This window comes from Marmota monax, unplaced genomic scaffold, assembly GCF_021218885.2.
Source record: "Marmota monax isolate L192 unplaced genomic scaffold, Marmota_monax_Labrador192_F-V1.1 WCK01_AAM20220418_F8-fsc00117, whole genome shotgun sequence".
NCBI classification, from domain to species: domain Eukaryota; kingdom Metazoa; phylum Chordata; class Mammalia; order Rodentia; family Sciuridae; genus Marmota; species Marmota monax.
The window spans coordinates 5,434,221-5,449,951 of record NW_026693023.1 but is presented as its reverse complement, the minus strand read 5'-3'; the positions used below and the strand labels follow the sequence as shown (position 1 = coordinate 5,449,951).

Below are 15,731 nucleotides of genomic sequence, written 5' to 3'. Positions count from 1 at the left end.
CTATCTCAGTTCATGCTCCATGATCTCTCCAACGATTTAACTATTGCCAGTGTTAAAATTAAAATAAATAAATAAATAAAAGTAACACTTGTACAAGATTAGAAAAAAGTTTTAGGAAGTATAAAAAAGTGACTCTATGCAAAGAAAAAATTTTCCTCCAGTTACCACTTCTCCAGGAATAATCACTTGCTTATTATCTTGTGACTCCTTTTAGGAAAAACATGCCAATATCCTCCATTAATCTTCCTTTTTTTTCTTTACCCTAAGAGCTCCATATTATACTTTCTTTATTGTAATTTCCTTTTTTAAAATATATATGTATATGTATGTATATATGTATATATATATGATCATTCCATCCATGCCTATTTCATTCTATATTACATTTGCCTAGTGCACAGCTAAGCTGTATGATAATTTATTTAACTAGTCCCCTTTCCCTTATCATGTGATTCCTTTTACCCTTTCAAGTGTCTCTGCTCAAATCCTATTCCCTCTTGAAGGTCATTTGCAACTGCATCAACAGTAATGTTCTTTGTCTTATTCTTTAGCACTGCTCTGCGGCAATAGATAAGAATAGCCAATCTTCCTTTTAGAAAAAAAAAAAAAAGTTCCTTCAATGTGATTCTCCTGGTTCTCTGACCTGCTGGTTACTTACTGTTTGGTAACTACCCTTCATTCTCCTAATTTGAAATGCAGGCTTTAAAGCTCAGTTCTTGGCCCTTTCCATTCTCTCTGGTCTCATCTAATTGGATGCTAACTACTCCCTGGACCAGGCCCAGTCTCAAAGTAACATCTCTTCTCATCTTCTCTGAAGATCTGGTGCCATATTTCCTTCCTATTCGCTAGATAAAACCACCTCCATCATGGGCTAATTTCTCAAATTGGTTATCTGATTTGCAGATTGGCCACTTTTACCTCCTTAAATATTTTCTCCTGCTGAATTCTCCTTCTTCTGATATTGATGCCACCAGTGACCAGGCTGGAGATCAAAGACTCATCTTTGTTTGTTGCAGTTGACTTGCTCCCGAAAACACTGACATGCCTCACTGATTGTATCTCCAGTGCTCCCCACATCTCAATTTCAATAAGACAAACTCAGCAATTCCACATCACACAGTCTCCTCTGCCTAGCACACACACTCCCAGTTGTTGAGAATTCTGAACCATTTCCCATGTAAATTTAAAACACTATTCTGGTACTGCCACCCAGATACCTCCCAATGACTTGAGTCCATTCCCAGGTGGGTGTTTTATCTTACCTCTCAAGACACTTTATGTTTTCCCTACCCTGGATTTCATGTCCTTTTTCCATTTCTTATCTACTCTCTGGTCAAATCTATAGACTTTTATCTACTTACATTTGCTCTGACTTTTACAGAAAGGCTCTCTCTCTTTCAACACCTGCTTCAATTCTAATCACCTTCCAAGGCTGGCACTAAAGATTGTCTGTTTTATAAAATATTTCCTGATAATGGTACATTCAGACACATTTTAGTTCTTCCTCTTATAGGGTTGACAAATTTAGCAAATCAAAACATAAGACATGCAGTTTAATGCAAATGTTCAGATCAAAAAAGTGAATAATTTTAGCATAAGTATTTCCCATGCAATATTTGGAACATTTTAACTAAAATTTATTTATTCAGTGTTTTCCTGAAATTCAAACTTAATCAAGGGTCTTGTATTTTATCTGGCAATTCTATCTTTAAATTGCAACAGAAATTTTTTTTTTTTTTTTTTTTTTTTTGCCCATCAGATAGGGAGAAAAGTTAAAATAGGGATAGAGTCAAAAAGAACAGGTTTTGAACTCTGGCCTTTGAGAAAATTACTTCACTTTCCTTAATTTCCTATTCTGAAAATGGAAGCTGTAAGTTCTGTGTATAAATTCTGAATTACTATGCATTAGAGAGAAGGGCTTGTGAGTTCATATGCAAAATAAGTACCCTGGGTTATTTGGATACTTAGTTTGGGGGTATTTAATGGACAAAACCCCATTATGTCCATCAATGGTAGAGTCAGTTAAATCATTGAAAATGGTAGTAAGGGAAGGCACACACTTATGATGGGCTAAAAATTCGATAATAAAAAATTGAAAATGGTAAGAAAATCACAAATGTGGCCTGTACGTGTGGGCTGAATTGATTCACGGGAGAAATGATTCTGAAGGACAAGGCAAATCATGCGATTTGTGGAAAGTGCTATACTTATGTAATTGAAAATAATCAGCAGGAGATGAAGAAAAATGATGGACAAAATAAGGGGAAAAGTATTTTAGAGTGTGGTTAGAAGATCGCCATCAATGCCAGTGAGCTTAGAAGCACCTAGATGTGTGCTGAGAATTTGCAGGAATGGGCCAAAGACAGTTCTGTGGGTTGAAGGTCCCTGTCACACAGGTTTACACAACCTGAAAGAGAATGTGCACTTTGCAAGTGTGAACCCACATCTGCAGAGCAGTTCCCTAGCTGGTGGAGATCATAAAACACAGGGTCAACATTATTCTACTATATGTGAAGCCAGTGTCCTTTGGGAAAAGATGCAGGATGGATTTTTTTTTTCAGTGAAGAGAAGAACATACATATCTAGTCTTCAGACTCTAGGTGTGCTTTCAGGCTATTTGATGAAAATGATTTCTAGATGCATATTAGTGCCTAGTATGGAGTAAATGACTGTTCAAGATTGTTCCCTCACCTCTTTTCTCAAATCCCCAATACTCTACATTGTATTGCTTTTGAAGGGGAGGACACACTTATTTTATACATTTATTTTTCCTTTTGCATTTCACTGAGCCACAGCCATTTGTACAGGACTATTTGTACAATAAAATTGATAATATGGAGGCAAAATTCTTGATTGTTCACCTTAACAAGACAAAGTCCAGTTAGTACTTAATAGGAAGACTTAGGTCAATAACTCAGCAAATATTTATTGAACATCTACTATGATGTAGAATCTGTGGTAACTGCAGCAGTCAGATGGTAAACAAGACTATAGTGAATATAAGATGACATCTGTTAATGGGGATTCTAGATCAGTATAAGGGCAATAAAATAAGAGTATAAAAAGGTGGAAATAGTTTTAACTTGGGTAAGTTAAAGGGGCAGCTAAAACAGACTTGAGTGGCAGGGGATTGAAGGCCTTTCAGAAAACTGAAGGAAGAATAAATTAAGCAGATTAAGGGTTAGCTTTAGGGAAAGAGTTTTTAGGCAGAAATATTAAGTAGAACATATATGATGCTGAGATGCCAAAATGCACAAGGAGTATTTCAGAGAACCGAGAAGCATTGTTTGCCTCAAGAGTATAGTAATTGAGAGAGCAAGGAAGAAATCTAGCCAATGAGAAAGGGAGGGAGAAGGGGAATAGCAAGGATGGTGGAAGGAGACCCTCATAATTATACAAAATACATGTGTGAAGATGTGAATTGGGTGTCAATATACCATATATACAAATAGAAATATGATACGTTGTGGTATAAAGGTGTATTAAGAACTGTAATGCAAAAAAAATAAGAGAGCTCATGTATAATGGCATAATTTGGCGTGAACATACTTAATAGAGAGAGTTACAAAAAATTGTGCTGTGAATGGATAATTATGAATGTAATGCATTCCACTATTGTCATGTATGTAAGAAATAAATTTAAAAAATAAAAAAGAGAAGCTGAAAGGATTAGGAGAAGGAAGCTGGGCACAGATAGTGCATAATTTCTTTGGACTTCATCGTAAGAACAAAGGTGAGCTACTGAAGGGTTTTAAACAGGAAGGTGATAAGAATTAATGTTTTGAAAAGCTTAGAAAAAATTGATATAGGGCAAGCCTGGATACAAGGAGGCAACTGTAGAAATCCTGGTTAGGAAGATGGCCTGACTTTGAAAACTCTTCTTCTGGGAACATTTTCTTTTCATTTTGGTTGTCTATTACTACTATGCCTGCTGCTGTTACTTTCCTTTCTCCTTTGCAGTGACTTTTGACCTTCTCTATATTTAAGTGTTATTGTCATTCAGGGCTCAGTCCTTAGATCTTTGTATTTTATTCACATTTGGTATCCACCAGTGATCTCATCTAAATGAATGGTTTTAAGTATCATCTGGACACTGACAGGCCCTGGATTTATGTCACCAGCCAGGACAGTCCTCTGCCCTCCAGACTCATATATTCAACTGCCTATTCAATCTCTCCGTTCAGATGCTTTAATAGGTATCTGAAGCTGAGCCCTTGCTTCTGCCTCCAGATTTGCTAAACCAGGTTGTCCCCACATCAATAATGGCAACTCCATCTGTTGTGTGGCCCAAATTTTGGGATTACCCACAACATTTTTCTTTCTCTCATACATTAGGCCCAATTCATCAGCAAATCCTTTTTTGTGTGCCTTCAGAATAGGACACCTTTTTTATAATTCTTATTTCTACCTCTCTGGCTAAAGCCACAATCATCTTGAACCTGGATCATCCTCATAGCGTATACCAGATCATTTTAATAGATCTCCTTGCTTCTTCTTTGGTTCCCTATAGGGTTACGCTAAATGCAGCAGACAGTGTTTAGCCTTGAAAATATTAGGTAACATCACTCTGAATAAAAACCCTTGATGGCTTCCTATGTCACTTAGAGTAAAACTCAAGGTCCTTATAATGGACTAAAACACACATGGGGTCTTCCCCCAACCCTACTCTTGGACTTCAGCTATTACTATTCTTCCTCAGCCTGGCCTCCTTGTTGTCCCTCAGACACTTCAAGTGAGCTCCCACCTCACACTGCCTTTGCATCGTGCTGTTTGTTTTGCCCCATATCTTGTCCCCCAGATATCCAGCATGTTTGTTTGTTTCCTTGCATTTTTTTTCCCCAGGTCTCTTCTCAAGTTTAATTTTATTACATAGATCTTCTATGAACAACTCACACCAAAAATCAACCCTCCCGCCAATGCTGCCTAAGCCCCTCACCCTAGTTCATTTCTCTTTCTAACTCTTCACACCATCTCTACAACACTTAGCACTGTGTATTTGCTGCCTTACTTATTTATTCTACCTTCCTTCTCTAAGACTGTGAGCTTCCTGAAAGCTGAAACTGTAGGTGTTGTGGTCAGTGCTGATTCTCCATTCCCTAGACCATCTCCTAGCACCCAGTAAGCACTCAATTAAACTGCTGAATGAATGGAGAGAAGGATTTGAGTAGAATAGAAATGGAGAGCAGTGGATGAACCTGAAATCTGTTTGGGTAGTATTGAGATATTGGTGATTGTTTTTTGGATATTGAGCAACAGAAGAGAAATGAAGACAGATGGGACTAGGAATCTGTCCAGATTTCCGCCCCAGACTACTGAGTTCATTGCAAGCGAGAAGAAGGGAAGTGGGATGGAGGAGAGACAGGTTTCAGAGAAGAATACATTCAATTTGGAGGTTGAGATTAAGGTTATTGTGAGATATCCAGCTGAAGATGTTCTGGAGGTAGCTGACTCTGGAAGTTAACTAGTTGGATTCCGCTTCAGCATTCATCTCCGTTAGCTCTGAAGAAAGGAGGCATGGTGAGGAGATATAGTGCTCAGGTATTTTCTCAGAGAAAGCTAAATCCTGTTAGTTTACCCTGCAGGTGAACTTACGAACCAGACTCCTCAGGAGATCACAGCTTTTCAGAAAACCACATTCTTCTAGCCTCTAAGGAGTTTCATTGTCTGAGCGAAACCATTTTTCAGTCTGACTCTGGGGGTGCACGTTTGCCATTCAGAACCTACCATATTTTACTGCACCTCCTGACATTGTTACACAACATTTATTGAAAGCACATTTGATGGTAATGAAGTTTCTATTAACTATGATTAAATCTCATAAAGCACCTGAAGATAATTTAAGATGTGCAGAAGCAGAAAATGAAACATTCGGTTTAGTACATTAGGAAACGTAATTGATTAAATTATCTCATTTACAATAAGTGCTTTCGTGAGCTATGCAGTGCACATATTTCCCCCAGTTTGTCATTATGATTTGCCAACAGATATCTTAAGACTTCACTTTCTTTTTACACCTCCCCGCAACTCAAAGCTGGCTCCTCTGCCCGCCTGCTCACGGAGGACTGTGTGCGAAGTTCCAAGTGATGTTTTCTATCCACCAGGCCTGTGGAGGATCGTGTGTACAGCTATATATAGGAACAGGTTGTTTCTCAATTATCTTCATAATTGACTTTGATTTTTGCATCAGTGATGATTCATGTAGTCTTAAACTAAGCCCCACTTTCGCTGAACGATGCAGCTTGAATTTGTATAATGCACTTCTAACCACGCCGCTTACAGAACTCCGATTGGATTCCTCTGGGAGCCTTTTGCAATCACATTGATTCTGTTAAAGTTTTATTTTTAGGGAAATCACAAATTAAAACCATTTAAGCGATTCCATTGCAGTATCCAGCAATTAAGCATGGTACTCAGGAGTGAGAACCCCAAGCAAAAACTAATTCAGGACTCCCTAAGGACTAGAAATAGCTTCTGTGGGGTTTATGACTGGAAGTACAGATGTAACCAAATTTGAATGCCACAGTACTCACAAACTGAGCATGAAATTAATTTTAAAAACACACACACATGCATTTCTAAGTAACTTTCATCTCGGCCACCACATGGACGGTCACAATCTTGCCTGTGGTATGCACCCAAACCTGCAGATGGCATGCACATAGAACAAAGAGGAAGGTAAGAGTCCTTTCCCTCCAGCTGTCACCCTGAGGACCTTGACACAGCACAGGCCAAATATTCAGTGGCCCTGTCTTTTCCCCTTCCTCATCGTGCACACATACCTACATACAAGCCCACACATACATAGCCAGGCTCCCCAAACTCCATCTTTCTATGCATTCAAAAGCCACTATGCATGATGTCAGAGTGCAGATAACCTAAGTACCAGTGATTCCTGTATGAGCAGATGGCTGCAGAGAAAAAAGTTAAGAAAGTTTATTTTACAAAGTTTTCTGACTCTGCAAGTAACAACATCTTTATATCTCTGGCTTGCCTAAAGCAATATAAGGAAGTATGAATGGAATGGCTTTTCTGGATCTTTCTCTCATCTCTCCTGATGGCCTGCCCCAAGGTACCTATTTCTGTCTATCCTCACAGGGTCTTAAGTCTTTCAAAGAAGTCAGCTAATAAAAACTATTAACTCTCCCAAGCTGTTTGAATCTTAATGCCCTAGGATTTAAAAGATCAAAAGTCATTCATTTTATACTAAAATGAAGGAAAGTGGGCCAGGACATTTTTCACAAGCTTTACAAATCAAACCAACTGGGTAGCTGTCTACTCTTCTATTGATAAGAGCTGAACTGCTGATGCCTTCTATCTTGAAGTTTCTTGGGATACTTTACCTATTTCTGAGTGTATTACGATGACCAAAAGGACATGTTAACATGGAAATACTTAACAGCAACCCCCACCAGAGATTCTAATTCACTTGTTCTATTCTAAGGTGGGGCTATTTAATAAGTTCCCACCATACCCCAAGATCTGGATGCATTTGATCTCTGATCTGTTTTTTTTTTTTTTTTTTGAGAACTGCCTTTCTTAGATAGTGGTGCTTAGCCTGAGTTGCACATTGGAATCACTTGAGGAAGTTTGAAAAAAATGGGGTCTCCTGGATTTTAACACCCTCCCACCGCAAATACTGACTTCACTGGTACAGTTTTGGAACTGGGATTTTAAAAAGCCCTCTGGGAGATTCCAAAGTACAGTTAAGGTTGAGAACCACAGGGTCAAATGGCAAGCTGCCAAGCATTTAAGCCACATTCCTTTCTCCATAGCTATAGGATGCATAAAATGGAAATGATGCAAAGGTCTCTTTCAGGAAGCATGTCTGCATCTAGGGAGCATGCCAGCACCAACACCAACATTCTGGGTTCATAATTATTTCACTGTGGAAATCTGGCTCCTCATCTACCCAGTTGTCATGGATGCCTTCGCAGGTAAGATTCTGGGTTTGCTTCCTCCACTTCCTCTCCTCCTCAGTGGAATAGCTTAGAGACAGGCTTTTGCCTAAAAGGCTGTTCTCATGAAAGTGTAGAATGAAAAATATTTATTAATTTTAATGCTATAAATCTCTCCAGAAATAAGAATCCTAGATGACATTTGCAGAGCAATGGACTTACAGGCAGAAAGAATCAAGAAGAGAGATTTACTTGTGCTCAGAGGGAGGGAAAGGGTGTGCATATTTCTTTTTGATTTAAACCTCTGATATGCAACTCCAAACTCAATGAGAAGAAGCCCCCAAAGCCCTGGATCTTTCACGGGGACTTCAATTCTGTTTGGTTCCTATACAAATACAACAGTAAGGCAGCAAATATGAGAATAAATTATATTCACAAGAGGAAAAATAACTTACTTTGGGGTTTTATTTCATGAAGAGGTTTTTTATCTAAAAGAAAGAGAGAGAAAAAGAAAGTTGCATTTAATAAATTTACATGGAGCAGATATATTTTCTGTATCACTTTATATCTATCTCTATAAATGATACATTTTCTCCATTTCTGCAGACAATATGGATTACATTGTCCGTGTTTTTCTTTTTCATTCTATTTTTTATTTGCCTCTTTTGAAATATTTTTCCAAGATGATCATTTGATTTTTAAAAATTTATTTTCTCTCCAGTTTGCTAGCATTTTTCTCTGTTGCCTTTCCTAGTTGTTATCAGTTTGGTAGGAGCAGTGAACTTGCTGCCTGTTCCTTTTTATATGCAGTGAGAAGCCTGTTCAGGTAAGAGATACCATTTCACTATATGTGATGATAGAAAAATGGACCAGTGGATAAATATTTAAAGGGATCCTGCCTTGATTTGCAGTAATCATGGACTGGACAGAAAATTCCAAATTCTGTTTATCTGTGTGTGGGGGTTTGTGGGTTGTGGGTGTGGTATTGTGAGCATGTTAGAGTTTTGTCTTTAATAAATCACTGTGTGTCTGTTTCATTTCTTCCTTAGCTGTTAAAATGTGTACCACCTCCCAAACTGGAAAAGTTATCATTTTATAATGATATTCAGCAGTGCGCCCATCAGGTAAGGTGGATAAAAAGAAAGGACAATCAGCAGGACCTCAGTAGTCAGAGCTCAACTGAGGGAACTTTATCAGCCCCCTGCAAGGCCCTACATCCTCTTTCCTAGCCCTTCACCAAATAATAGAATCCATGCAGATCACATTGAGACTTGGTGCTGTGGCTTTTTTTGTTTTATAACAGAGTTGCTCTCTCTCCATTTTTCCTGCCTCTGGTCCAATCTCAGACCAACACAGCTCCACCAAAATGCAGAAACCGGAAAGGACTCTCCTTCAATGCCATGCCAAGATTCTGGAAGATCTCATGGTGCTCCCCACATCATCATTTCCTTCCTAGAGTTTATGTGGGATACTGTCAGACAAAGGGACCTGGGCTGTTGTTATTCCTCACAGAATCACACAACGGGAAAGGGCCTTGAAAGGTCACCTTTTGTAGTCCCCTTCTCTATCTGCCTGAAGGTGAGCCACCAGGAGTGAGACTGTCATTTTGGATTATGTTTTTAACTGAATCAAATCTAGCACACTACACATTTGAGAACTTCATAAATATTATCTGACTGACTGCACCATATCCCCTCCCAGGCAGATAAACTGCTATATCCAGAGGTCTCCATGGAATTTCTCTTACCCTAACCCATTCCTGCACTTAATACTGACTTTGACAGAAAGCCTTTTCAGTATACAAATGTAGTGTGGTTTAAATATAGCTTTTGTGTATTTTGCCATCTGATAGGTTATGGAAGTAGCTTTTACAAGTTGTGGGTAACTACACACTTGCAAATGAGCCATTTTTTTAATAGAAGAGGAAATTGAGATGGCTGAGGGTAATTTCTGGCAGAACTTTCTCTAAAATAAAAAATTCCTATGAAAGATAATAATTTGTGTATGGTGATATGACAGTATGAGTTTCACACCGTCAGGCTTCTTAAAAACTAAATCCTTGCAATCCCCTTACTGTACTGATTCAACACCATGAAATTTCCCAAGAGCAGGTGGCACCTCCTGACATCCAGATGCTAATACACTCAAGAATTAGAATGAAGTGACTTTGGTGGGTTTAGCCTAGCTTCAGATTTTGCTTATTGCAGGATATCTCAAAGCACTTGGCATGGGCACAGTGATGCTGGCAGGCTAGGGCTGAGGTGTCTGAAAGTGATGCATTGCTACAACCACACAAGGAGATGTGTAGAACATCTGTTTAGAACTCTGGCTGAGCGTAACAGTATTTTCTTCCTTCTGAACCACAGGAAATGGAGATTATGCCAGGTAGCAAAATAAAACTCCATTAGAAACAGGTGAGATATATAACTACTCCCCAGAAAAATAAATAAAATAAAGTTAGGCTATGAAAAAATCAGGGTGAGAGAGTTTCACTGGGTATAGCTCTGAAAGAAGAAAGAGTTAACGGGGCTATAATATCCAGAGACAGAGAAATCAGGCCATAGGGCACACAGGGCAGGAGAGGGGCATTTTCCTCTCTGACCCAGCTCTGGTGCTATGGGTATGAGCACTGTGGTACTGTGCAGTTAGTGCAGACTCTTCGGGTCAGAACTGAATTGAAATCTTGAAGTATCTGCATTCTTCTTGTGAGACCCCAGTGTTCTCTGAAGATAAATGGGAATAAAAATAATCCTTGAGGGTTGATAGTGAGGATGCAGCATAGGGCTAGCACATATTTTGTCATTAATAACTGTAATAAATGGAAGCTAATAATATAATGTCAATACCTGAATATCATGATGCTGTTTATCAGGATCATCATCTATTCAGAGTGAAAAAATGCCTATTTGTGCTACTGCTTATGGACAAGCCAAAACTCCAAATCAGAAATTCTAGCAAGATTTGGGCACACCTGAGTGAAGAAAGTTAAATTTGGGTCTACACCTGGCCTCTGCTTACTGTAAGATCAAGGCAAGTCAAAACTTCAGTTTCCTGATATATTAAAAAAAAAAAAAAGGCAGAAACCAGAAGGCCACTAGGGGCTCTGCTGTCTGCACCTACTGTACATCTATCTGTAGGATATCAACCAAAGACACATAGGCCACAAGAATGCATTCAACCACAAGAATGGGATAAAGTTTGGAGTGGGTTGCATTCCGTATATGTATAATATGTCAAAAATACACTCTAGTGTCATGTATATCTGAAAACAACAAATAAAAAATAAAGAATGCATTCAAAATGATTCCCTAAATCAGAGTAAAAATTATGCAAGAGGCTTCTACTTTGTGCTGAAGTCCAGCATGTCTCTTGTATTAGTGTGCATCCTCTTATGGAAAAGGCTAGAGGCCTCTGGGGCTCAAGACAGCTTTAGTCCCATGGCATCAGCATCAAAATTGGGTTCTGCTGCATTTTGTGAAATAACTTTACCTTGACAGCAAGCTGCCACCACAGAGCATTTTCCTAACTAGAGATGTCTGATTTGACATCGGTTTATGGGCACTAGGGAGGGCCACCCACTGACCTCTCTAACTTTGCAAGAACTGCCCACTTCACATTCAATGTTCTGTTACTCTGTTTGCATAATCATTTTCTCACAAGGCTCAAGGCCATGCAACAACTTGGCCTTGGTCAACCAAATCCTCTCTGCTTTCATTTTACCTCTATCCAAAGGCCATATTTAAATGACCCCTTAGTAAATTAGTCCATTAGGGCCATGGTTCTGAATGTTGGCTGCACATTTAGAATTACCTGGGGAGCTTTTAAAATAAATACCCATGGCTGGGCCCCACTCCAAGAGCTCCTGATTAATTGGGGTTTGTGTTTTTGTGATTATTGCCACTTCCTGGCAACAAATCTGGGGCTCTGCATGGTCAAATTCAGTTAGTCTCTGCCTCCCTGGGGCCCTTGGGTATACAGATAGGCCCAGGAGGGCCCCTTTTGTGTCCTGCAGGCAGAGAAATGCTACAATTTTGAGTCCGCTGCAGCTGAGCTGTGGTTTGGGAAAATCATAACAATTTTCACAGGGTCTACCTTATATACTGACAGCTACCTTCAGGGTAAAGGGAAGTCGATGATCGGTAATTGCAACTTAATCTTATAATCTTTTTTTGTATTTAAAAGTTAAAGATTCAAAAAGTGGCTTTTAATAGTGCTCTAAGTTGTCATTTTTTTCTTTGAGAATTATTTCTATTATTTACATAGTTACCAAGCAGTTATTGAATCCAAAATAAAAAGTACAATCACAAAGACAAAAAATTTCACCACCAGAAAATAACCATTAAATTATATATATAAGCCTATATTTTTCCTAATATAAAATATATATTTATATTAGAGAAATATATATATATATATATGTTTAATCATATATATGTATGTTTTATCATATATATATATGATTAAACATACTTATAAATGCTAATATATATCTTGAAACTACATGAAATTGTCAGTTGTTTATCATTTTTAGCTACAAAAAAACATGGAACTGTCATATATTATTCTGCAGTTTGCTTTTGTTGTTTATTGCTGAATGCAAATATCACTTTGTGTGGTGTGTGTGTGACAGGGGGAGGTATATATCTATATGAGAGAGAGTGAACAATTTACCTTTTATTTACACTCATGATTCATTTCTTTCTACTTTTGTTTAATTTGGGGCTTCCTTTTTATACTCGATGTTCCCAAAGCATTTCCATGGCATCCATTGTTCTCAGAAGCTCTTTATAACTGCACCCCTACCCACCCACCTACATCCAGCCTGTATTGGGGAATAAATGTGGCCAGCTGCCTGCAGCCCACATACTGGGGCCCTAAGAGAGGAGGCCAGAGGAGAGATGGCACATGGAGACAGATGGGTTCAATCTCCATCTCACAGAGTGAGGGGGGGTGTGCTGCTCCTCAAAAGCTGAAGGTTGTGATGATTTGAAATCTGCTCCCATTGGTTTTGAACATGGCACAGATGTATTTGATAGAAAGTATGATGTGTCATTTTTAAGATGCAGACACAGGGCCACTAAAACTTCCCAGATAACAATTCAAATCATGTTATTATAGTCAATGTTTAGCCTTCTTTTCTTTTGTTTCCAGAGACCACTTTTATTATTTCCTTCTTCATAGATCAAATTCTTTGAAACCTTTTCCCACTCCAAAAGGGTATATTTAATTGTTCTATTTGAGTTTATCTTCCACATTCTTTGAACTTTTAAGTTGCTTAGGAGTTAATTCTGAAGTTTGTGGAATTAGTCACCTTTTCAGTCCATTCTCTGGCTAGTTCCTTATGTGCTTATTCTCTAGAATCAGCATGCAAGATGCAAGACTCTACCATGATTCCACACAGTCCTCAAGTCAAGACCAAGTGCTTTGCCCATCTTCACCATCCCAAGCAGGACTCAGTTTCCACAGCACTGCAACTGAAATCCATGCACATGCCTGATAAGTCTATCAATTCTCCAGTCCCATATAAAAGTTTTTGCCCACCTTGGGTTGCCCTTGTCCTTCCAAGTGCTTCATGTCAAAGTTTGCCTCTAAGGCACAGGTCATTTTCCAATTCCTTCCTAGAATCTTCAGTGATCACTCCCTTTGCATGAACACTCCTATGTCTGAATGTGAATGTCATTTCATATTTTTGTACTTTTATAATTACAGGTCCTTAACATGTAAATCATATTTAAATGCTTAATGTGACATTGCAAACACAGAGTCTGAGCAAGAAAAACGGAGAAAATGAAATTAAAATCTTCTTGCTTCTTTATTTGCTGATGGGTAGTAAAGAGGTTGAGATTCTTGATTACCAGTGTGTTTCATTTATTCTTCTTTCCATCTCTTCCTGAAACTAGAAGTAATTAAGAGCCAGTATTATGCTATCCAAGGCTACAGGAAACCCAGGGTCTGGCAGATTGGCCTTGTATTAGTAGTAGAAGATAATTAGACAAACACAAGGACTTCTTTGCATTGGCAACACCACTGTGCCTGAATATGTCAGGCAGACACACCCAAGATGATAAGAGTAGATTCTAATCTTTGGGTGTTGAAAGAAAGTTCATTTAGGCAGTAGAATGTGCACCAGCTTCTGTATATACTCTAAACCTCTCTCAATGATCAAAGACACAGACAAATTGAAAGAGTATAAAACAGCCCATCTTAGTTTTAACTTTTTAGTTTCTTCATTGTGTTTTTCTTTCCTGTTCACTTTTAAAGACTGTGCTCAGAATGACTCTTCAGAGACTCTATGTATCCCACCTGTTACTAGATTAATACAATTTCAGCTTCCTCTCTCCCACTTGACTCCCCACCAGCTTTCCAGCCTAAACAGGCATCACAAGAACTAATGCTCCTGTTAAAATGTGATCTGAGTGGATGCAGGGAGGACAAGTACAGAGAATACAAAGTTTTGAGAGATCCTTCCCAGGGTTTTCCATTTGGTGATGTATGCTAAAGAAATCACTGGTTTCCCCCAGAGAAATTTGGGTGATTACTAGAATTCCAGGGTTTAATGGAAAAACCACCCACTTGAATAAAACTCATGCACACTTCTAAATGAAAAACAGCTCTATTGACACTCTCTACCTAAGAATTGTGCATGATCCTATCATGTTAATTAGGTGGAGTCAGGAGGGTACAACAACAGATGGCTCCTGGATGTCACTTCTGATCATAATGACCTTCTGGAATTGCCCTTTGCCAAAGCACATGATTAGTGTATATTTAGAACATGCAGATTTCCCCTTTGTTCTTTCAAATTCTGGATCTCAGTCAAGTAAGTGTATAATGACAATTCTCACAAGTGGTGTTTGCATATTTTATTCTTGAGCCAAATCATTTAAGTTTCTGTATATCTTAATGACATTTTAAATTAAAAAAAAAAATTAATACCAGGGATTGAACCCAGAGGCACTTAACCACTGAGCCTCTGAGCCACATCCTCAGCCGCCTCCCCTCACCCCTTTTTGTATTTTATTTATAGACAGGGTCTTACTGAGTTGCTTAGGGCCTCACCAAGTTGTTGAGGCTGGCTTTGAACTCAAGATCCTTCTGCCTCCACTTCCCAAGCCACTGGGATTACAAGGGTGGGCCATTGCACCTGGCTTGATTTTTATTTTTGATTGACACAAAAAATTGCACATATTTATGCACTACAATATTATGTTTCAATAAATGTACACATTGTATAATAATGAAATCAGGGTAATCAGTGTGTCCATTACCTTAATTAAGCATTTATCATTTCTTTGTGATAATGTTCAAAATGCTCTCTTCTTGCCTAATTTTAAATATACAATACATCAGGTATAGTCACTCCACTGTACAATAGAACAGCAGAATCTATTTCTCCTCTCTCACTAAACATTGTATTTTGTGATCAACCTCTTCCCTTCCTCCTTGCTCCTACTCTCCCCAGCCTCTGGTAACCACTATTCTGTGATGTGTATGTGTGTGTAAAGCCATAAAAAAAAAAGATGAAAGTTCTGTCATTAGCAATAACATAGATGGAACTGGAGCCTCTATTCAGGGAAATAAGCCAGGCACCACCAGAGAAGTACCACACAATCACACACATATGTAGAAACACACTAAATTTTTATAATCTCTTATCCATTACCATGGATTCTGTGTTTTAGTTTATTTTTGTGATGGATACCCAGAATAAAACAAGTTCCTGGGCGGCTGCAAACACTTTTAAGCATATGTCTGCAAGACTTTCTTATCAGCAGTTGGCCTCAAAGTGATAAAATACAATATTTCCAACTATGCTTTAAGGGAATATACATATTA

General features: G+C 38.5%; 1 protein-coding gene across 8 annotated transcripts in view; it reads right to left on the bottom strand.

Moving 5' to 3' along the window:
- Window positions 1-15,731, bottom strand: part of Unc5d (unc-5 netrin receptor D) — a 524,947-nt gene that overhangs the window by 80,965 nt on the left and 428,251 nt on the right. For 6 of the 8 annotated variants that reach the window (XM_058582323.1, XM_046453286.2, XM_058582325.1 and 3 more), the window contains one exon: window positions 8,351-8,383. The exons of the other annotated variants lie outside the window; for them this stretch is intronic. In XM_058582323.1, coding sequence (XP_058438306.1) covers window positions 8,351-8,383 — 33 coding nt within the window. The remainder of the gene's footprint in view (window positions 1-8,350; window positions 8,384-15,731) is intronic. 8 annotated transcript variants of the gene reach the window in all.